The 24194-nt window shown below is 44.8% G+C and overlaps 1 protein-coding gene across 5 annotated transcripts in view; it reads right to left on the bottom strand.

Annotated features, from left to right (window-relative positions):
* The window catches only part of WWTR1 (WW domain containing transcription regulator 1), a 217737-nt gene that overhangs the window by 134188 nt on the left and 59355 nt on the right, over window positions 1–24194 (bottom strand). For 2 of the 5 annotated variants that reach the window (XM_025375094.1, XM_025375096.1), the window contains 2 exons: window positions 21302–21404; window positions 7941–8374 (listed from right to left, as the gene is read on the bottom strand). In XM_025375094.1, the coding sequence (XP_025230879.1) occupies window positions 7941–8374; window positions 21302–21404 (537 nt within the window). Of the gene's footprint in view, window positions 1–7940; window positions 8375–8829; window positions 9166–21301; window positions 21405–24194 lie in introns of those variants that run through there. The other 3 variants (XM_025375095.1, XM_025375097.1, XM_025375098.1) reach the window with 3 other exon arrangements.

The following is a 24194-nucleotide window of genomic DNA, read 5'->3' as shown; positions in this document are numbered from 1 at the left end:
AAAGCCAGCCACACATTTCTTCTTTTAAGACATGCTCACGATGCTAACACACACAGAAGTTCAATGATTTTTTTTTTTTTTTTTTTTTTTTTTTTGAGACAGAGTTTTGCTCATGTTGCCCAGTCTGGAGTGCAATGGCACGATCTCGGCTCACTGCAACCTCCGCCTCCCGGGTTCAAGTGATTCTCCTGCCTCAGCCTCCTGAGTAGCTGGAATTACAGGCATGCGCCACCATGCCTGGCTAATTTTGTATTTTTCGTAGAGACGGGGTTTCTCCATGTTGGTCAGGCTGGTCTCAAACTCCCGACCTCAGGTGATCTGCCTGCCTCGGCCTCCCAAAGTTCTGGGATTACAGGCGTGAGCCACCGCGCTCAGCCGAGTTCAATGACTTTTAGTTGTAAATTAGCTGAACTGGCTAAAGATCTTTAGATGGCACAAAGGCAAGGCCCTGGAAGATCGTCTCCCCCTTCACTACCTAAAACCCGAACAATAACAGGAACGAACTTGCAAAGGTGGTGCTTGTGCCAGGCACTGCGCTCAGCACTTTATAAATGTTTCTTCATTTCACGTCCTCTCCTAAGAGCACTGAGCAAGTGAACGTCATCTTTTCCTTTCTTATTTATTTTCTGCTATGCCTAGATGGAACATTAAATAAAAACTAGAAGTCCAGAAAAGAGAGCACGCAAGTAAAGAATAAGCTGAAAGAAATCCATATGACTGCTGGGTGCAGTGGCTCACACCTGTAATCCCAGCACTTTCGGATGCCAAGGCAGGTTGATCACCTGAGGTCAGGAGTTAGAGACCAGCCTGGCCAACATGGCGAAACCCCGTCTCTACTAAAAACATAAAAATTAGCCGGGTGTGGTGGCAGGTGCCTATAATCCCAGCTACTCGTGAGGCTGAGGCAGGAGAATCAGTTGAACCCGGGAGCTGGAGGCTGCAGTGAGCTGAGATTGCGCCATTGCACTCCAGCCTAGGCGACAATAGTGAAACTCTGTCTCAAAAAAAAAAAAAAAAAAATATATATATATATATATATATATATATATTTCTGTAGAGACAGAGTCTCACTATGTTGCCCAGGCTTGTCTCAAACTCTTGGCCTCAAGCAGTCCTCACACCTCAGCACCCCAAAGTGATGAGATTACTGGTGTGAGTCACCTTAGTGGAAATTTTGATGAGAATAAAATATAAATAGGCACTGGAGGTGTACTACCCTTTTCTGGTATATTTGGGTTTTCTTCCATCGTCTCTATCTCACCATCAATGACAGTTTCAAATAGGATAACCCAGACTCAGTTCAGAAGCAAACTCTAAAAATCCATCCACCACTCCACCACCACAGTTATGTGATCATCAAGGATACATAATTACAAGATCTAATTATGGGCCACACAACTGGCATGAGACAGCACAGCATAAGGACAGGAACACAGGTTTTGGAATCACAGAGTTCTAATCCCATCTCTGCCACTCACCTGTTATGTGACCCCAGGACATTTACTTAACCTCAGTGAGCCTCAGTTTACTCAACAGTAAAATGAGGTAATAATATATACCTGTTCACAGGATCACTGTGAGGGTTAAAAGAAATAATATATGTAAAAGCATCTAGGGTTATGAAAAAGTTCCATACGCATACAATTCTGTTGCTATCTCTCTGGGATGCACTGACACTCACTCTCTGCCTTGTCTGGCATTCAGCAGGTAATCAACAAATGTCAATTACCTTTCCTGCTCATCTCTCCCCCTTCTCCATTTCCTCTTCCTCCCCTATCCCACACACAAAAACAGCTCAATTTGTAGTGACAATCTAGATTGCAAACAACAAAAACTAGACACTGATCAGATGGAGTTGAGTATCCTCTGCCCAAGATGCTGAAGCAAAAGGGCACTTACAGTGAGCATTCCTATTTAGGTTTCTCTTAACCAGGAAAGTTGACTCTAAGTCCTTATTTTAAACTTAAAACTGACTTTCAACTCCAGATCCAGGTTGTCCCTCAAAGCTACAGCTGTAATCCAGAGTCAAAAATCACCTGACCCCTATTGCCAAGGTTTCTGCTTCTGATTTTGGCTGGGTAAATAGGCTATGTGTGTTGGGAGAGAGAGAAGGGGAAGCAAGAACTAACTTGTACTGAACATCTCCTGTGTGCCAGATGCTCTAAATATGTTCATCTTTCAAACCACCAGGCAACAGGTATCACTCTCTTCACATTACAGACAACTGAGGTAGCAAACAGTACTTTCTGAATAACAAAAGGCCCTTCTGAAAACAGCTACATAATACTGTCATTCAAAGATAAACAGAAAAAAAACAAGCCAGAGTCAGAACAATTTTTAAGTAAATACGTTCAGATAGAAAAGGACTTGAAAAACTTACCTCCTACAAACCATTTATTAAGAAGTTACTCAAGCATGTACTGCAGCAAAATGAGGGATAAACCAAACAAACAGGAAGACACGGGAAAAGGAAACCGCACTTCCAGCTATGGAAAGAAGTCCCAGGATGACAGCTCTGTAGTGGGCCTAGTGAATAATCAGTTCAGAACGGCACAGAACAAGAAAGGAATCTTGGCATACAGCTTAGACAAAGAAGACTTGATAGGTTAGACAAGATTGAGAGCCTAGAAAACTTTTGAGATCATAATAATGGCAAATAATGCATGAACACATTAAAAGGCAATCAGAAATAATAGGGAAAAAATTTAAGAAAGTCATGGTCCAAATATGAAAAAACTACAAGGTAAGACAAATTTAAACAACTGATGAAGAGTGAGAAACCAAAAAAAATCCATTTGACTTTAGGGCTAGATACCTCGTCCTTTGAATGGCCCAGGAATCCTAATACCAGACCCACAGTGCAAGTCTAAAATCCAATCCCAACACACAAGGCAATGAATCATTTCACAGAATTGTAGTCATGTAAATGTTGCCTATGGATTTTCAACTTTAAGAATCATATATGAATAAGATAGTCAACTTTGGGGCAAAGCACAAATACAGGTTATGGGTTCAGGGCTTTGGCAACGTGAAAGCAACATTGTCAAAGAGTGAAGGGTAGAACTGGTAGCAGTCCAAACATTACTGACATACACCATAAGGAATCAAGAAATACTATCAAAAGTTGACAAAAGCCAGGTGTGGTGGCTCACACCTGTAATCCTACGGCTTTAGGAAGCCGAGGTGGGAGGATTGCTTGAGGCCAGGAGTTTGAGACCAGCCTGGGCAGCATAGGAAACCTTGTCTCTACAAAAAAGTTAAATAAATTAGCCAAACATGGTGGTGCAAACCTATAGTACTAGTTACTTGGGAAGCTGAGGTGGGAGGATCACTTGAGCCCAAGAGTTTGAGGCTGCAGTGAGCTATGATTCCCACTGCACTCTAGCTTGGGTGACACAGAGAGACCTTGTCTTAAAAAAAAAAAAAAAAAAAGTGGGCCGGGCGCGGTGGCTCAAGCCTGTAATCCCAGCACTTTGGGAGGCCGAGACGGGCAGATCATGAAGTCAGGAGATCGAGACCATCCTGGCTAACCCGGTGAAACCCCGTCTCTACTAAAAAATACAAAAAAAACTAGCCGGGCGAGGTGGCGGGCGCCTGTAGTCCCAGCTACTCGGGAGGCTGAGGCAGGAGAATGGCGTAAACCCGAGAGGCGGAGCTTGCAGTGAGCTGAGATCCGGCCACTGCACTCCAGCCTGGGCGACAGAGCGAGACTCCGTCTCAAAAAAAAAAAAAAAAAAGTGATTATTAAAAAAAGGTGACCTAACAGACAAACCTAAAGTGTAATAAACATCAAACCTGGGAGAGAAAAAAGAAAACTAGCTTAAAGAGCTACATTCTCACTTTCATATCAGGTGCTAAAAGTTGATAAATCAAAACATAGTGGTAAAAGCATATTACTTAGGCTTAAGAAGGTAACGGTCTAAGAATTAAATATGGAAACAGTTGAAAAAAATTGAAAGGTTCCGTCTGTGAGCCTTGAGGAGGTGAAGGAAACCATTGCTTTTCTTTTTTTTTTTTATTTATTTATTTATTTATTTATTTATTTATTTATTTATTTTGAGACAGAGTCTTGCTCTGTTGCCCAGGCTGGAGTGCAGTGGCCGGATCTCAGCTCACTGCAAGCTCCGCCTCCTGGGTTCACGCCATTCTCCTGCCTCAGCCTCCCGAGTAGCTGGGACTACAGGCGCCCGCCACCTCGCCCGGCTAGATTTTTGTAGTTTTTAGTAGAGACGGGGTTTCACCGTGTTAGCCAGGATGGTCTCGATCTCCTGACCTCGTGATCCGCCGGATGGTCTCGATCTCCTGACCTCGTGATCCGCCCGTCTCGGCCTCCCAAAGTGCTGGGATTACAGGCTTGAGCCACCGCGCCCGGCCACCATTGCTTTTCAACAAAAGTCCCCCTGTATATTGGGTTTGTTACCAAGTGCATGGATCACTTGGACAAAAATAATTTTCTGTCACACATTTCAGAAAAGGCAGAACACTAAAATTGTCACTAAAAATTAGACGTAACAGTCAAATATTATAGTTGGAATTGTATTTAAGAGGAGGATAAAATCTTTTTTCTTATAAAATCACGTTATTCAAATGAAAGATTTTTATAAGAATGTTTGCAAAAGAGTAAAGATGGGAAATTCTGCTGAAGCTAGATAACTTTCTTCTTTATAATTCCCCATTTTCTGTAAAAGCATGTATTCTATTTATAATCAGAGACCTTTTAAAAATTTAATGTGATCGGTATTCAATCAGTGTGCCAGGTTGCTCAACATCTCAGCCTGATTCATGAGAATTAGAGGACAGCAGGAATAATGAATGAACACAGTGGTTTTCAGAGGCTACGTGTTTTAACATTCAATCTGCTTCATTGTTACTCCAATTTTTAAGAACTTTTTATTTGGAGATCGGGTGGGGGTGGGAGCGTCTGCAGATAGGCACCACCATGCCCTGGTCATTATTACTCTAAAGGAATATCTGAATACCACAGGACATCTGAACACCACAGGAAAGGTGTAAATGGTCAGGAAAGGTGCCTTCGGGAGTTCCAGAAAGTGACTACATCATATACCTAGCAACAATCTTACCTGAGAAAATGACAAAAGGCTTTTTTAAAGCTTCTTAGATGTCCAGGCTCTATTTCCCATTAAGTTCATTGTTTAGCTAAGGAAGTGACATGGGGGAAAGGTGGGGTGGGGAAAAAGGAAAAGTGTTCCCTAAGTAGACAGCAACAGATTAGAGGTCCAGTCCAGGGTCCACCAGTAAATAACCACATGACTTTCCCAAATTCCTATCATCACCCTTCCCTGGCCTCAGTTTTCTAGTCAAAAACTAAACAAAACAAAAGTGACCCTTGTCATTCTAAAATCCTTTGATTTCTAACTTATAAAGCCCTCAACTCCCAACAAAGTCAAGAAAAAGATTCTTCTTTTGGCTGGGCATGGTAGCTCATGCCTGTAATCCCAGCACTTTGGGAGGCCAAGGCAGGAGAATCACTTGAGTCCACGAGTTTGAAACTAGCCTAGGCAACATAGTGAAACCCCATCTCTACCCCAGCCAAAAAAATAAATAAATAAAATAAAATAAAGATTTATCTGCTAGCCCCAGCCCTATTTCATAGATGGCAAGTAAAGTAATAAACAGACTTAATGAAAATTAACTCTGAGTGAGTCACCATCATTTTGCAAGCTTCTACTTAATCCACTGAAATATATTACCTTTTGAGGCTGTGTAACAAAGTGTATGACATTTACCTTATTACAACTTTAAACAAACTCTACAAGAAATTCAGAGAACTCTTGGCAGATTGCTTATCCTGAAAGACAATAGTCACTGACAAATTCTTAACCTCTCTTAGTCACTTGGCCAAAAAACTTCCAGGGATAGCACCAGATCAGGCCAGCCTACTACTTACACATTTTTTTCAGCTGTCATTTTCATTGACTACCCAGAGTGAAATGAAGATGCACTCTGCTTTGGATTGGAGAGTGGTTGTGGCTGGGGGGATGGGCAGAGAGATCACGGCAACTTTCTCTAAATCCAAGGCTAATTCCGCTTTTGCCCTTGTTCACAGGCAGTTCTGTGCTACTCCAATCACTCCAAACACAATGTGTAAAAGCAATTTTTTTGTTTTGCTTTTGTTTCAGGGTCTTTTTCATCTAGTTTTCCTCAGATATTAGGCAAGCTTAGCTCTTATTTCATATTTTTAATAATCGCAGTTAATGCTGATCATATACCATACGTATGTGTGTATATATTCATAAACACAGTTTAGAAATTATGTAGGGCTGGGCATGGTGGCTCAAGCTTGTAATGCCAGCACTTTAGGAGGACGAGGCAGGCGGATCACTTGAGGTCAGGAGTTCGAGACCAGCCTAGCTAACATGGTGAAACCTCCACTCTACTAAAAATACAAAAATTAGCCAGGCATGGTGGTGGGTGCCTGTAATCCCAGCTACTCGGGAGGCTGAGGCAGGGGAATTGCTTGAACCCGGGAGGCGGAGGTTGCAAGTGAGCCAAGATTGTCCCACTGCACTACAGCGTAGGTGACAGAGTGAGACTTTGTCTCAAAAAAAAAAAAAAAAAAGTCATGTTATTACATCACATACTTGACTCCACCTGCTACTTAGAAGTCAAAGGACTGAGCACATGTACAAACTATCACTCAATAACCCAGAGAAGACCAGCCGTGGCATAAACGACCATCAAGTCTGTTTCAGAATCTCAGCATTATACCAACCTCAGAAACACAAAAAGAACTCCTTGAACAAGATACTAACAGCCTTGAGATGGGGAAGGAATAAGAATTGGTCACTGGTATGAGTCAAAGGGTTCACTATAGTAAACTTCATCCATCACTGTGTATTCATTCTTAAAGCTCTCACATAGCAATCAAAGCATCAAATATTAGTGCCAAAGAAAGGCTTGATTAAAGTTTTAAAATTGTACATAGTCTTTTGAACTAAGGCTACTCTACTAAAGAAATATAGGCTTTAAAATGAAATCTAAGTCAGTTTTTTAGGAGAGGAGTTTCCCTCACTGGCAGTGCAGGCAATCCTGAACCAAGTGGTCAGGCTGGCACAACCTCCATCTTTGATAGTCTGACCCTATGACCTCGATGGAACATTTCAAGTTCCAGCTTGGTTTCTCCTGAGGAATGTAGTTATCTTAGGGTACTGCAATTGAAACAATCTCCTCTAGTGTTTGAGAATATATTTTCCTGTGGGGTGTAATGTGATAATTTGAACTAATGTAAAATTCATGACATCAAAAAGCTGGAACAATGTGAAAGGAAGAAGAGCAGGTTTGTGATTTGATGGTATTTTAGGTTAACAAGTTTAATGTAATAAAACTCCTGACACAATTTCCACACGATTGATTTGTCCAGCCCACAGCTACTTCACCACACAGTTGCTAATTACATCACTGTGCTGTGTGGTCATTATGTCACCCAGCTGGGAGCACTACGGCATACCAGCCACTGTTCACTTTTCCAGCTTGCTTTTCCCAAGAAGACAGAAACTGCAGACCACCTACTTCACCAAAAGTCCCTCTGTTCCCCAAGCTTCACAGCTTTTCTCTCATTTATCTTAGTGTCACATCCCAAAGGGCCTGGCTCTGGACTATCTGACTCGGAGTGGCCAAGGAAGGGACTAAGGGTCTGTGCCCAGGAGTTGGCTTCAATCCTGCAGATTCAGAGCAAAGTCACCTGTGTGTTTTATGGTGGATGAACTTCACCACACTCTCCTCCGCTTCTGATCCCTTACAATTCCAACACCCAGAGACTCACTCCCTGCTTCCAGCTCTCCATATCTGTGAAATAACCGTGGAAGGACACACACCATCTCTCTCTCTCTCTGTGTGTGTCACACACACATACACAAACGAACACACGCGCGCGTTGGGCACTGTGACTTGGTGCCGTCTTCGGCTCCAAGCTGACTTACTTCAGGAAGTATCTCTGGCCAGTGGCCGTGAAGGTCATCTCCCAGCCCGGGGGCAGCGGCAGCTCGTCGGTCACGTCGTAGGACTGCTGGCGGAGGTGCGCGTGCTGCTGCGCGGGGCTACCCGCAGCACCCGCGCCGGTGCCCAGCTGCAGGGACGCGGGCGACGAGTGCGAGCGGACATGCTGGGCACCCCCAGCCAGTCGAGGCCCCGGGTGGCCGCCCGAAGAGTCGGTGCTGGACTGGCGCGAGTGCGAGCCCGAATCAGGCTCCTTGAAGAAAGACTCCGGCAGGATCTTCTTCCGCCACGAGCTAGGCTTCGGGTTCATGACAGAGTTGAAGAGGGCTTCGAGGTCTGTGTCTAGGTCCTGCGTGACGTGGATCACTTGCTGCCCAGGCGGCGGGAGCGGAGGGGGCGCCGAGGCCGGATTCATCTTCTGCAAAAAGAAGGTCAGATCAGTCTTTTATTTAAAGTCGGGGGAAGTGGGTAAAAGGGTTATAGGGTGAGAGGGCGAGATGGTGGGCGGAAGAATAGAGGGAAAAGGAAACGAGGAGACAGATAATTGCCCGCCTGGAGATCCCAGACACTCAGCGGTAAGACCAGCAGGATGGGGGAGGGGTCCCTCCTGGCCTCGAGAATTATGCAACTTTCTTGAAGCAAAGAAGTTGCCGGGAGGAGGAGAAGGAAGGGCGAGGGGTGGAGGGAGTAACTGCACTCGAGGCTTGCTGAACCGCAGGATGGCGAAGGAAAGGTCGCAGCTTTCCGGGACAGGCAGCCCCCCGAAAGAAGTTCAGCCCGAGCCAACTCCACCACGTCTCGACTCCGGAAGCCTGGGGAGCCTGGAGCCCTGGAGTGGTGCCGGGTGAGCGCGCGAGCTCCAGCGGGCACTACCTGGGCGGGCAGCGAAGCTGAGCCTGAGCGCGAGGGGCCGCCGTCCCGCCCGAACTTGCCGTCGGGCCTGGGTCGCTCGGGTGAGTCCCGAGATTGCGGAGCTGGAGCCGAGGCTTGGCCGACAAATCCTGACCCGACTCGGTGCCTGGCAGTCTAGGGGCTTCGGCTCTCACATCCCCCGAACTGGCCTAAGGAGCTCGCGCTGGGCGAAAAGGAGGCGCAGGAGAAGCAGACAGCGCGGCCGCAGCAGCTCCCGGACTGTCCCATAAACAAAGTTTGGAGCAAACTCCCACCCCCAGGAAAGAGGCGGGCCCGAAAGTTGAGCTGTTGAATTATGTATGACCTCCTAGTCCCGAGCCGGCCGGGCCCCGCTCGCCCCTCCTCTTCCTCCTCCTCCTCCTCCTCCTCCTCCTCCTCCTCCTCCTCCCACTCCGGCTCCAGAAAACCCTGGGCGTGATGGGTACTTTACTGGGTAAGAGGAGACGGGTGCCCCCCACCCACTGCTCCCGGCCACGCGGACCTCTCCCGCGGAGCCCTGCGTCTGCGTTCCTTTGAGTTTACCACGGACTTGGGGCGGGATCAAAGGGAAAGTGGCCTGAGCCTGTTTCATCAAGGGCTTGTGGACCGAAACCAGGGCCGGGGGAGGCGGAGGGCACGCGGATGAGGGGCTCAGGCCTAGGAAGGGCCGGTCCTGGACACCGCACCCTCCCCTGCAGCCAGGCGCCGAGGCCGGCAGCACCCGGAGCGCCGCGCTGACCAGCGATTCTGCCCGAAGGCCGGCGCGGGTGCGCCCCGGCGTGGGGAGACTCCAACAAGGCCAGCCTTTCCACGAGAGGCTGCTTAGCTCTTGTGACCATATTTGGTCTGGCGAGGAGGCATCTTGGCTGCCTGGCTCTCAATTGTCTGCTAGAGCACAGACGGTGCCCAGAAAGTGCCTCTGTCACTGGAGATGCGGCTTCGCCAACGGGTGGGTTGTAAACAACTTTCAAACCATTCATCAATCCTTAATTTCCTCTACGGGGGTGACTCAGGCCACTAGGGATTGAGAAGAAACCGGGTCAAAGCTGGGTGCTGGAAGAGAAGAGCAGTTGCGCCCCCCTCCCCCGGAACATCCGTGAGGGTTGTGGGAGGATTGGAATGTCCCTGCCGCCCTCCAGGGAGCCTGGAGCTGGGATGGAACCCGAGCAGGTGGCTGGGAGTAGGGAGGGTGCGCCAAAGACCCGAAAAAAGCCACCCACCTTCCCACCGACTAGATCTGGGCGAGGGGTGGGGACCCCCTGCCTCTAGCTAAGGGAAGAAGGTCAAGCCTGGCGAAACAGCTGCGGGAAGTGGGAGGAGGCCTTGCCCTTCAGAGCAGCTCAATTTCTTTTCTCTCTGGTTCCCTTTCCACTGAAGGAAAAGGGTGGGGGGAGATGGCGAGGTAAGCCAAATTCCAGGAAACCCCTACCCCACCCCATTTGATTCAAATAGGAGTTTATTAAGTAAATCAAATGAGACAATGTAAAGCACTTCGCACAGCACCGGGCTGATTACATAAGTGTTAAAACAGAACTGTATGTTCTTCAAGTTCACGTATTGTGCCTTAATTTTTCTTTTTTTTTTTTTTTTTTTTTTTTTTTTTTTTGAGGGAAGTCTCGCTCTTGTCCCCCAGGCTTTAGTGCAATAGCTCCATCTCGGCTCACCGCAACCTCCGCCTTCCGGGTTCAAACAATTCTCCTGCCTCTACCTCCCAAGTAGCTGGGATTAAGGCGCCTGCCACCACCACGCCCAGCTAATTTTTGTATTTTTCAAAAGTAAAGACGGGATTTCACCATGTTGGCCAGGCTGATCTCAACTTCTGACCTCAGGTGATCCACCTGCCTCGGCCTCCCTAAGTGCTGGGATTACAGGCATGAGCCACTGCGCCCGGCCTCCCTTAATATTTTTATAGGGTAAAATAAAGTCAAAGTTAAAATCTGGAGCTGCCTTGAAGGAGAAAAGTTTAAGGAAAAGACAAGGCCACTGACAGTTTTGCCTCGGAAAAGGTAGGAGAATGTTGGGGCCACTTCCTGAATGGCTACATCCATACCCAAAACAGAACAACACCCACCAAAGTGAGCCACCTCACCTGTTATCTGTACTTGGAGGTGTGCTCCAATTCCAGACTCCTCACAGACTGGAAAAAATTAGGGCCGCCTTAGACGAAGGCAGGCATACATGTATCATCCTTTTTTTTTTTTTTTTGAAATGGATTCTCACTCTATTGCCCAGGCTGGAGTGCAGTGGCATGATCTGGGCTCACTGCAACCTCCGCCTCCCGGGTTCAAGCAATTCTCCTGCCTCAGCCTCCCGAATAGCTGGGATTACGGGCACCCACCACCACACGTGGCTAATTTTTGTACTTTTAGTAGAGATGGGGTTTCGTCATGTTAAACAGGATGGTCTCAAACTCCTGATCTCCAGTGATCTGCCTGCCTTGGCCTCCTTAAGTGCTGGGATTACAGGCATGAGACACCACTCCTGGCCATGTATCATCTTCAAACGTAAGCAGAGGACAGCTCCTTTCAGGAGCCTTTGAAACCAGATGTTTTCCGTGAAGCAAGTCCTCTGCCCATAGGACTGGCAAAAGGAGAGGGGAAGCTAGTACAGGTCACTCCTTGGAAAGTAGAGTATCTGCAAGCTACTCTCAGAAGCCATCACAGTTGCAACAATGGAGGAAATAAGCTATCGAACTAGAGGAAGTGACTGGAACCTAATGATAGTAATTCAGAAGTCACAAGGCTGACTTGATGATTAAAGGATGAAAACTTGAGGCCAGCTATACTCCAGGAAGGTCCTCACCCCAGAAGAAAGGTGAGAATCAGGGTTGGAATTGGATGAGCAGTGAGAATCAGGATTGGAACTGGATGGGCAAGGATGCAGTCTTCGTTTCTTTCCAAGCTTCAAGAAATAGATAGTGCAACAGATGAAGTACATGTCTGAAACAGAAATTGCCCTTAACACAGGATAACTGAAAAACTCCCAGTTCTCAAATAGCATATAAGATGTAATAGTGAATAATTCAAAAGATTTGCTGTTGTCCCAGCCATTCTAACAATAGCTTCAGATTAAATAACATTTACAGGTGTCTTGTATGTATCAGGTACTGCCCATAAGAGGCAGCACAGTGAATAAGTGTATAATTTCTGGACCGTGGCCGGGCGCGGTGGCTCAAGCCTGTAATCCCAGCACTTTGGGAGGCCGAGATGGGCGGATCACAAGGTCAGGAGATCGAGACCATCCTGGCTAACACGGTGAAACCCCGTCTCTACTACAAAATACAAAAAAACTAGCCAGGCGAGGTGGCAGGCGCCTGTAGTCCCAGCTACTCGGGAGGCTGAAGCAGGAGAATGGCGTGAACCCGGGAGGCGGAGCTTGCAGTGAGCTGAGATCCGGCCACTGCACTCCAGCCTGGGCGACAGAGCGAGACTCTGTTTCAAAAAAAAAAAAAAAAAAAAATTTCTGGACCGCACAGGATTCTAGGTGAAAACACATACTTGTTTTATTTGTTGATATGTGATTTAGAACACAATCTTTGAAGCTGGCTCTACCCGCTACATTATGCCAGTAGCTTAGCATTCCTAAGTCACAGTTTGCTCATTTACAAATTGGAAATAATATTGTGGTAGTCTCTCTGCTACATTGCAGCCTTTCAATGGCCCAGCCTCATGTTATCAATACCTTTATGTAGCCCCTTCCACTTAATCTGGACTGGGCCAGTGATTTGCCTTAACCAGGAAAATGCAGCAGTGAAGTTGTGCCACTTCCCTGCCTTTCCCATCCCATCTCCTAGGAAGGCATAGAAGCTTCCAGTTTGTACTTTTAGGAGACCTGAGCCACTAAGAAGTCCAGTTACCCTGCTGGATAAACCACATGGAGAAGGAAAGGCCCTGAGATACTTGGAGAGCGGGAAAAGTCCTGCTGCCCAGCACCTGAGCTGAGCCCAGCCTCAGCCAACCCCACTAGCTGACTGCAGACACATCAGTGATCACCAATAAGACCAGCAGAGCTGCAGAGCCAAGCCCAGCCCAGATTGCAGAATTGTGAACAAATAAAATGGATGTTGCTTTAAGCCACAAAATATTGAAATGTTTTTGTTTTAAAATGCAGAATGTGCATTCTAAGAATAAAAAAAATGCAAATAAAGTCTTTTTCTTTTTTTTTTTTTTTAGACAGGATTTCACTTTGTTTCCCAGGCTAGAGTGCAATGGCTTAATCTCGGCTCACTGCCCCCTTCACCTCCCAGGTTCAAGTGATTCTTGTGCCTCAGCCCCCTGAGTAGTTGGGACTACAGACATGCACCACCATGCCCGGCTAATTTTTTTTAGTAGAGACAGGATTTCATCATGTTGGCCAGGCTGATCTTGAACTCCTAGCCTCAAGTGATCTGCCCACCTTGGCCTCCCAAAGTGCTAGGATTATAGGCTTGAGCCATCATGCCCGGCCACAAATAAAGTTCTTCACACAAAGCCTGCTTAACATACTAAAGCACTCAACAAATATGGCTGTTTTGTCTCATGGAGACCTAAAGATAAGAAAACTGGATCGATGAGTTAGAAAGTATTTTGTCCAAATATATACAAGGAAACCATGTAAAAAAAAAAAAAAAAAATCCTGAGATTCAGCCCAGGGTTTGTAACTCTAGACCAGAGCACATTCTCCAGAGTGCATCCTGTGTGTGGAGTTGCTCCCTGGTATTGCCATTTTAAATCCTGTGATACCGTTTGTCTGACTATCTCATAGAGAAACTCCACAGCTTTTATAAGATAATCAGTTGAGAGCATACTCCTGCTGATAGATATGTAAATCTTTCCATTTGCAAACACTTTCCAACAAAGTCCATCGCCTGCTTCTAAATCCTCCCCTCAACACACTTCCTACTGAAGCTTCTCTTGAGTCATCCCTTTCTCTTCCCTCTGTTCACATCCAATCAGTGTCAAGTGCTATTGGTTCTTTCTTCTGGTGTCCCCAAATATCCATACTTCGCTTCCCACTCTCAGGACAGGACCTTATCTCAAAATGCTTGAAGTGGCCTCCTAACTGGTTTCTCTGCCTCCAGTCTCTGTTTTCTGGTCTCCTTCTTTTATGATGTCATTACCTAGCTCGGAAGTTTTTTTTAACAGCTGTTCACAAGTATATAAGTCAAAGCTATCAATCCAGCACTAAAGGTTTCCCAACACACTGCCATCTTCATAGCTTTCTGACCCTGGTTCTTACATGGCCCCCTAATAAAGTGTCTTTCTCCCACTTCAGCCAGGCTCTGACCCAAGCATATTTTGCCTAATTCTTTACTACACTTATCTGAACTCTGCTATTTGAATTCTGCTCAAAATTGTCCTCCAAACTCCATTGACGGGCGTTTAGTAATCTCTCCCTTCTTCCTAAATTCTCTTTGTTCTTGTCTTTTTCACTCTTTCCACGTGTAATCAAACATGTAACCAAACACTGCCTTATACTGTTTTTTGAGACAGAGTCTCACTCTGTCGCCCAGGTTGGAGTGCAATGGCGCAATCTCAGCTCACTGCAATCTCCGCCTCCCGGGCGGAGGCTGAGATTCTCCTGCCTCAGCCTTTCAAGTAGCTGGGATTACAGGTGCCTGCCATCACGCCTGGGTAATGTTTGTACTTTTAGTAGAGATGGGGCTTCACCATGTTGGCCAGGCTAATCTCGAACTCCCGATCTCAGGTGATCCACTCACCTCAGCCTCGCAAAGTGCTGGGATTACAGATGTGAGTCACTATGCACAGCCTATATTGTATTGTAACATTCACCTCAGAATCTCTTGCCTCCCTAGCTGGATTGTAAATAGCTGCAGGGCTAGAAGCAGCTTAAATTTCTTTATGAGGCCAGGTGCAGTGGCTCACGCCTGTAATCCCAGTACTTTGGGAGGCCAAGGCAGGCGGATCACCTGAGGTCAGGAGTTTGAGACCAGCCTGGCCAACATGGTGAAACCCCATCCCTACTAAAAGTACAAAAATTAGCCATGCGTGGTGGCGCGCACCTGCAATCCCAGCTACTTAGGAGGCTGAGGCAGGAGAATTGCTTGAACCCAGCAGGTGGAGGTTGCAGTGAGCTGAGATCATGCCACTGCACTCCAGCGTAGGCAACAGAGCGAGACTCCATCTCAAAAAAAAAATTTCCTTATGAAACTGCTCCTAAGAAGGCCACAATTCCTTGTTGAGAGCATAATGACCCTTAGATGATTTTGCCCATTCCTCTTTCAGCACCCACTAGTGTACTATGAAGTTTGTTAGATAATTTCTCACCACTCACTACAATTTCAGCTACTTCTGAACTCTTTAGCAACTCTTTAGCAAGATTGCAAGCTCTTTGAGAACAAGTCTAAGAGAACTTCACTTTCTTTTTATTTTTCCCATGCCTGACAAAGTGTTCTCCATGCAGGAGTGTTCCGTACGTGCCTAGCCCAGTGGATTTTGCCCCTGCTATTCATTCATCTGCCATTTTTGTCTCAGGAAAACCTCAGCTGCTTTTCTCAGCCCTACCTCTGGGTTGCTGACTTGGTCTGAATGACTGATTCCAGCAAAGATGTACAGTTAGAAACTTGGTGGGGTGGCTAAGTTAAAGGACTGTGGTCCCAGAAGCCCTTGGGGCAGAACCTGCCCTGACTTGCTGAACCAGTATGGAGAAAATTCCCAGAGCCAGGGTTGGGTCGCCATTAGCAACTGAAGAGTAGCAAAACAGACAAGGACCTTGAATAGATAAAGGTTTGAATAATGGGGAGTCCAAAAAACTATAGAATAAGGTTAAACTTTATTTCAACATGAGGATAAGAGTTGACCAGTTCCTTGACAAATCAAACGTGATACTTGCGTTTTCATAATTTACCATATCGCAAGTGTCTAGCACAGTTTCCAGCATGTAGCAAATATGCAAATACCTAAATAAAAAATAATTGGTGCTGCCACTCATTTCTGCATTTACTCTTTCGTTGCCATGCTTCACTTTGTTCTTAATAAATGCATCACTAGCATGATGATAAGGAAGATAATTTTGATGATGATGATGATCATGGAAGGCACTATTTTTTTTTTTTTTTTTGAGACGGAGTTTCACTCCTGTTGCCCAGGCTGGAGTTTAATGGCACCATCTCGGCTCACCGCAACCTCCACCTCCCGGGTTCAAACGATTCTTCTACCTTAGCCTCCGGAGTAGCTGGGATTACAGGCACGCGCCATCACGTCTGGCTGATTTTGTATTTTAGTAGAGACGGGGTTTCTCCATGTTGGTCAGGCTGGTCTCGAACTCCCGACCTCAGGTGTGATCCACCCACCTTGGCTTCCCAAAGTGCTGGGATTACAGGCATGAACCACCACGCCCGGCCAGAAGGCACTATCTTTTGTCTGATGTTATCTAGTGCTTTAGTAATGCACTTGGGCTAGAGAAAAAAAGGGATTTTTGATATTTAATCTTTACTTAACTTCAGTACCTTATGTAAGTTATTTATCCTTTAGTATTTTTGCTATCATTTTGGGGCAAGGGACTGGTGGAAATATTTTTAAATGGGAAATAGTAAGTAATAGATATTTTCCTAGAAAATAAAAATACACTTTTGAAAAGGCTTAACAATATACAGTTTGGTTTAGAAGCTAACTATCAAGCCATATTGTAGAGTTGCTCATTGCACCATGATCTATAATGATGGGAAATTAGAGAAATTAGAAATTTCCTTTCTTTTATTTTCTTTTCTTTTCTTTTTTTTTTTTTTTTTGAGACAGAGTCTTGCTCTGTCACCAGGCTGGAGTGCCGTGGCGTGATCTTGGCTCACTGCAAACTCCGCCTCCCAGGTTCAAGTCATTCTCCTGCCTCAGCCTCCTAAGTAGCTAGGTTTACAGGTGCCCACCACCATGCCCAGCTAATTTTTATATTTTTAGTAGAGATGGGATTTCACCATGTTGGCCAGGATGGTCTCAATCTCCTTACCTCATGATCCGCCCCCCTCGGCCTCCCAAAGTGCTGGGATTACAGGCATGAGCCACTGTGCCCGGCCCAGAAATTTCCTAAATATTTAAGAGGAGAATGGTTGAGTATATCTAACAGCTTAACATATGCAATGAAGTGTTTTATAGTTATTTGAAAGTGTTTATGAAGACAATGTGACAACCTGAAAAATGTTTTTAAGAATTTTTATAATTTTAATGAGAAAAATTCAGAAACAAAGATCTGTGAATACCATCATTATAAATTTGTTCAAAAACATGCAAAAATGAATGAAAAGGTGCTAAAATTATATTTTAAAACTATGTAAAAGTAAAAAGATAAATATTTCTCTTTTTGTGCTTAGATCTGTATATATGTGTAACATGATAACGGTGAATCATCACTCTCAGAAGTACAAACCATATTATTAGTATTATTTTGGGTGTGAAGAGAGAACTAATTAGCAGTGTTTGGGGTAGGGGGAATTTCAAGGTGCTCAATATTATCCTTCCCTTCAACAAATACAGTACATATTTTTTGAATATCCATTGTGTGCAAGGCCAGAAGTGATCTTTCAAGCTGAGCTTGGAAGAGTTTGCCACCTGATTAGAACATTTATTGGTTGACGATTTCACTCAACTCCTCCCTTTACCCAAATAAGTCACAGATCTGGTTACACCAGCTGTTCAAGCCACTGCTCTTCCTTGTCTTATTTCTCTTGGTGACAAGAGACAAGTATATATGAGCTCTACTATTACCTCTCTGTGCATTGTCCAGACACAAGTTAGGACACTTTTCATGCCTGGTCAAAAAAGTTAATTTGTGGTTTGGAGCCAAGGAGAAGACAGCCCTCCAAATCAAAATAGGGTGGAGAGAGGACCTGAGTTTAAGAAAGCCAGTGCCTGTGGGCACCAGTTCAATTCACACATGCTTAAAAATGGCTAAATTTTCTTTAAAAATATATATTTCTAGATAATCTTAGATAAGATAGTAGATTAATTCTCATACAGCATCTGCCACACAATAAATCCTAATTTGACCATATGACTGAAGACATCTCAATCTAGTTATGGTCATTAAAAGCTGTTAGTATTTCAACTAGGGCAATAACAATAAATCATATTTATGTAATATTTTACAGACTACAAAACAACTTCACATGTACAGTCACACATGAATCTCATAGTAACCCTGTGAGAATGGGCAGATAAGTCTTACTAGAACTATAGTACAGATAAGAAAACCAAGGTTTAGAAAAGTTTATGTCTTGCCAAAGGCCACTGATTTATAATAAGAGTACCAGGACTCAGACCCTCCAGTATCTCTCGGGCTTTCAAATGATATTTCTTCTACAATTTCCTAACAGAATCAGACTCTTAATTACTTCCTCCTCTGTGAGCATACACAATTCTGCCTTTTCCTTTAAAGAGAGGGAAAGAGAGGCTGTTTTTAAAGGCATTTTTCCTCCACTGACTTACAGTATCATTTCACAAATGTTTTGTCATCTAATGGCCATACGATGCACAGAGGCTCCTCAAATTTATATCGAAGCTTAGTTGTCTCCTCCCTCGCATTAAAGAAATAAAAACTTACATGTGTTGGAGGTACTGAAAATTCAATCAAACCCTGATTTTGGAGCGCTTGTGTGTATTAAAGAATCCTTCTGTGATGTGAACCATCATTTCTAATTACTATGAAGCAATGGGTCTCTACTTTTTAAGAGTTGTATTCCTGGTCGGGCGCGGTGGCTCAAGCCTGTAATCCCAGCACTTTGGGAGGCCGAGACGGGCGGATCACGAGGTCAGGAGATCGAGACCATCCTGGCTAACACGGTGAAACCCCGTCTCTACTAAAAAATACAAAAATCTAGCCGGGCGAGGTGGTGAGCGCCTGTAGTCCCAGCTACTCGGGAGGCTGAGGCAGGAGAATGGCGTAAACCCGGGAGGCGGAGCTTGCAGTGAGCTGAGATCCGGCCACTGCAGTCCAGCCTGGGCAACAGAGCAAGACTCCGTCTCAAAAAAAAAAAAAAAAAAAAGAGATATATTCCTAAAATTATTTTGTAAACTGTTCATTTGGAACTCAATGCATTTTGCTATAGGAAAAGAAAAGTCTTACTAATGGGGCGCGGTGGCTTGCGCCTGTAATCCCAGCACTTTGGGAGGTCGAGGTGGGCGGATCAGGAAATCAGGAGATCCTGAAATTAGCAGGGCGTAGTGGCGGGTGCCTGTAGTGCCAGTTACTAGGGAGGCTGAGAGAGGAGAATAGCGTGAACCTGGGAGATGGAGCTTGCAGTGAGCGGAGATCACGCCACTGCACTCCAGCCTGGGCGACAGAGTGAGACTTTGTCTCAAAAAAAAAAAAAAAAAAGTATGAAAAAAATCTTACTAATGCTGTCTAGGCAACCCAGCATCCCACTATACTCCAAATTCTTGGAAGCCCCCAAGTCTCAGTCTGTCCTGATACTCTGGTTGAGTCCTTCTAGACTTAGAGGTATCACATGAAGCTCTTAACAGCCAAACAACGTTAGGATTACATAGGCACTAACTTAGTGGCTGCACATTGTAGTTCTACTGAATCATCATCTCCCATGTTTTGTGAATGATTTTAAGCAAGAGAAATTTCACAGTTCATTCTGTATATTTCCTCCTACCTGCCATCTGTTTCACCAGAGGGAGAAGAATCTGAAGATATTTGAAAAGAGAATTAAAACATCTTGATAAGATACCAAAGAAAAAGTGAATGAGAAGACCCCTGAGATTTACCTGTCACCTTCCTAAAAAATTCTGTAACTGCTGTCTGTGAAAGTGTCAATCAAGACTCATCCTTGGTATAGATTGTACAGCCTGGAGTTTAACACTAGAGATGATAATAATTCAGAATCTGGTTAGTTGGCATTAAATCTATAAAAATAATACTGGTTAATGACTTTTAGGGAAAGAAGCCTCTAGATTTTTAATTATCCACTTCTCTCATAAGTGTAAAAGACTGCCTTTTTCCCATTAAATATGACAACTTATATATTTCAGCAAGGAAGGACGAAGTTCTTTGTCTAATCCTGATTTAAATACATTATCATGTGAAAAATCTCTCTCTTCTATCTGCCCTAAGGATAGGTATTTTGGGGTTGTCAAGAGCTGACTCTTGGCCAGGCATGGTGGCTCATGCCTGTAATCTCAGCACTTTGGGAGGCTAAGGCGGGCAGATCACCTGAGGTCAGGAGTTCGAGACCAGCCTGGTCAACATGGTGAAACCCCATCTCTACTAAAACTACAAAAAATTAGCTGGGCATGGTGGCGGGCACCTGTAATCCCAGCTGCTTAGGAGTTAGAATTGCTTGAGCCTGGAAGGGAGAGGTTGCAGTAAGCTGAGATGGCGCCACTGCACTCCAGGCAGGGCAATAGAGCAAGATTGTGTCTCAAAAACAAAAACGAAAAACCTGACTCTTTGTTGCTTCACACCACAACCCAAGGTCTAAAATTTGAACTGTTGAATCCCATTCTTAGAAAAAAATAATTAGTTACCAATGGGGAATGGGGGATCCCTTTTAATAAATTCTCTGACAACACTGAGGCAATAGTTATATTGATTTCTCCACATAAGCTCCCTCAGACACTCCACTCACCAAAAAAAGTCATCTTGGTTTCAAAGCTTTTTTCATTAGTGTTTGAACACCCCACAAAAAGACTGCCACGAAGTCTCTTTCTGTTTGGCTGGAAAGACAAGCATAATCTAGTGGTAAATTTCAACCTTGCTAATGAATCCTCCCTTTGACTTTCTGGTCAGCTTTGCTAAATGAGTAACTTTACAGCCTCCAAAGTAAGCCATTGGTGTGGGAGAGACTTGGCCTTTTTTTACTCAAAATCACCAAAGGCCTTTGTACAGAGTCCAAGTTTTTACCTTTAGTCAGTCTTTTCTATTTCACCACTGCCAGGGGTTTTGTTTTTGTGGAACAAGTAATAAGACCCCCACATATAGGTGTTTTTCTTACAAAGGAACCTCCTTTGTGACCACATAATCTTACCAAGGAAAATCCCCAATGAGTTCCTGTACCAGTCCCATTACTCTGCAGCCTGGGCAGCAGTGGGTAGCTAGTCTGGGTACAAGAGTGCTCTTTTCTTTCTGTTATCACATATCCATCTGAACTCAAAAGGGCCTCACTTAAGGAATTTCCATTCTTCTAGAAATGTCATTTCATTTGAACTTGCACTTCTATGGTTTAAAGAAGACAAACACGGTCCCCACTACTAGAGTCCAGTGGGAGGGAAAAGGAAAGGAAACATTAAAAGTAATCCAGGGAAACTCTGAAGGTAAACTTGCCCTTCTGAAAACAGACAAAGGTAGACCTCTGCTTTCCTGCTACAATTTCTAGAAGAAGCAAAACCATCCTGAAACCCCTCTGGAGAGTTCAATTACAGTAAATTGGCCAACAATGATATCTGTATTTATACAGTAAGTATGTTTAATATCTTGTTCAAACTACCAATCAAGAAAAAAATGAATAAAAATAGATGATTACCTGGAAAATAACTAGTAACCATGGTTTATGGGTCAGTTCAGATCCACCAGGAAGCAGATGCCAAGATAGAGTTAGATGAGCAGAGATACATTGGGGAAAATGCCTGTAAAAGTTAAAGAGGAGAAAGAAGGAGAGTAAGCCAGGAGAGTATTCAGATTGCAATACATGTCTGTCAGTAGTGAAGGAGGAGGGTAGGAAGGAGGGCTGGCCAGGAAAAGTCTCAGCCCCGACCAGCCCAGTGCTTCCAAGGCAACAGCTGACCTTTAGGGGCGTCCTGCAATGGGCAGCAATGGCTCAGCTCTAGCACCTAGCTGGGTTCAACCCTTGGTAGACAAGTAACCTTGGCCTTCAGTGTAAATAGTGCGGAGAATTTTACAGGTGTGGCTGGTGAAGATATCAGCTCACTGCTGTCCTCACAGTGACTCTACTGAAGAAAGTCCTAAGCATTTACCTATATGGGACATGGCTTTTTTATCACAGTCCATACAGACTGCATCACACAGGCTGACTTCTTCATTTTCAGGGTGCAGTTCGTCCAAGGTTCCTGTGGGCCTCTCCTCCTCAGGGGAAACTTAGAAGAGGAAGATTAATGAGACAAACCACAGTCCCTACCGCTGTAGTTGGTCTTGAGGCCATAACTGGTATTTATCCTCTTCCTCCTTCACTATCTACTCTTAAGTTTTCCATATCCAGTACTAACCCCTCTACAGGTGCTGATGTCCAACCTGGTGGTGCCACTCAAACCTTCATTCTGAAGAGGCCCATGCCTTTGGAATCATACCCTTCTCAGATTGTCCATCATAGTTATAACCAGGAAAGTGAGCCCCCAGAGACACCCCAGTGGGTCACCTGGTCATGCACATTCCTCCTTGCCTGCCTTGTGCAACAGTAGTTGTAGCTCTTTCTGTTGCCCAGGGTCATGGATCCCAGCCAGAACAATGATGACTATTCTCTCTTGCTGGTCCCTGGACACAAGAATCTGAAGTGCCTAGGTGGCATTCATAAATTATAGTTCAATAGGACCCTTGCTATATCCCCTAGTGAGAGAGCACGTCTTCTGGGGACTTGGACTTTTAACCCTTCAGAACTCAAAGTTGTGAGGATGGGAAGCACAAAGTTCCCAGCGGGTCACTGGGAGTGATGGCAGTGGAATCACTCTTCCTTCCACCTTTTTGTTTGTGGACTCATGCACTCTTTCTATTGGTGACACAGAATCATATAAAGGTCTCTGTGATTTAGTCTATGTACTATAACCTGAAGGATGGCACCTCATCCTTGCAGAATATTGCCTACAAGCTGGTGCTTCAGCTATACCTTCACTCTATTAGTGCAGCTAATTCTACATAGCTTACTGTGTAATACATCAGTGGCTCCTATAGCCAAGGGGTCATTTCTGCATCATCTTTGCTGTAAAGCGGCTCTTCTGATCGGATACAATATTGCATAGGATTTCAATCGGGCATTCTGGGAGTTTCCAGATAGTGGTACTGACTGAGACTCTGTGGGCAAGAAAGGCAAACTCATGACCAGAATACATATCTATTCCCATGTGGACGAACTGGATGGAAGAGACCCATTACAATCAGCCAAGTGGCCATTTGGACTATTCTAGGAATAACATCATATCAGAGGCTCAGTTTCTGTTGTTAGCACATTGGACATTCAAAAGCAGCATGAACTAGATCAGGGTTAGTAAGTAGAGTCCATGCCATTGGCTCATGTATAGCCTCTGTCTCTGTCACCTTTCATTTCCCTGTCATGTCAATTCATGGTAAATGGCCAAGACTGACTAACATTACTGGCCAAGTCCATTCTGTCTATGTGGTTGTTTAGTGCCTCTTCAATGACAAATACTTTTGAGTGGGAATTTTTTTGTATGTGATACAAAGATCTTTATGCATTATGCCCACTCCCATATATCCATCCAAATGCCTCTCCTTCTGACCATTTTGTCTCCAGTCTTCCAGTCCTTTCCTTTTCAGTACTACTAAACATGAAAGTGTATATATTCTTGTCCAAGCAATCACCTCTTCTCCCACACAAAATGAGTGACCAGCTGCAACGCTTGTAGTTCTACCTACTGGGAAGTTTCTGAGCTACTCTCCATTTTTAACTTTCACCCACATATGGAACCAACCAATCCATAAAACAACCCATGATAATTGCATGAACTAATTTTCCTACTAAGTGCCCCCCACCACCTCTATTATCCATCCATCCATCCATCCATCCTATTGAGCCTTTCAATACTTGCCATGGTATTCCAGGGTCCCTACTTCTTTGTTTCTTGTTTGTTTGGTTGGTTGTATTTTTTTTTTTTTTTTTTTTTTTTTTTGAGACGGAGTTTTGCTCTTTTTGCCCAGGCTGGAGTGCAATGGCACAATCTCGGCTCCCCGCAACCTCCCCCTCCCAGGTTCAAGTGATTCTCCAACCTCAGCCTCCCGAGTAGCTGGGATTATAGGCACCCACCACCAAGTCCTGCTAATTTTTGTATTTTAGTAGAGATAGAGTTTCACCATGTTAGCCAAGCTGTTTCGAACTCCTGAACTCAAGTGATCTGCCTACCTTGGCCTCCCAAAGTGCTAGGATTATAGGTGTGAGCCACCACACTCGGCTGTAGCTTTTCTTTTGTCTAACAAGCTGACGGTTTTCACCAGTCATCCTGTCTCATGTTTCAGTGGTGGCTCCATTTCTCTTGCTCTAGATCTTCTCTCCAGTGCTGCTCCTTCATATTTACTAAGTTCCTTGCCTGGAGTAAAATGGGGCTAAGAACAGACTAATTGATCAAAGTCTTGACCTGTATCTAGAGGTCAGGGTTGAGTAATGGGTAGGAAGCTTCCCTACAGCAGCCATTGGTAACAGGAGCCACTAAAGTCACCTGAGGGCTTCGGCT

The sequence above is a fragment of the Theropithecus gelada genome, chromosome 2, assembly GCF_003255815.1.
Source record: "Theropithecus gelada isolate Dixy chromosome 2, Tgel_1.0, whole genome shotgun sequence".
NCBI classification, from domain to species: domain Eukaryota; kingdom Metazoa; phylum Chordata; class Mammalia; order Primates; family Cercopithecidae; genus Theropithecus; species Theropithecus gelada.
This window is presented reverse-complemented; position numbering and strand designations above follow the sequence as displayed.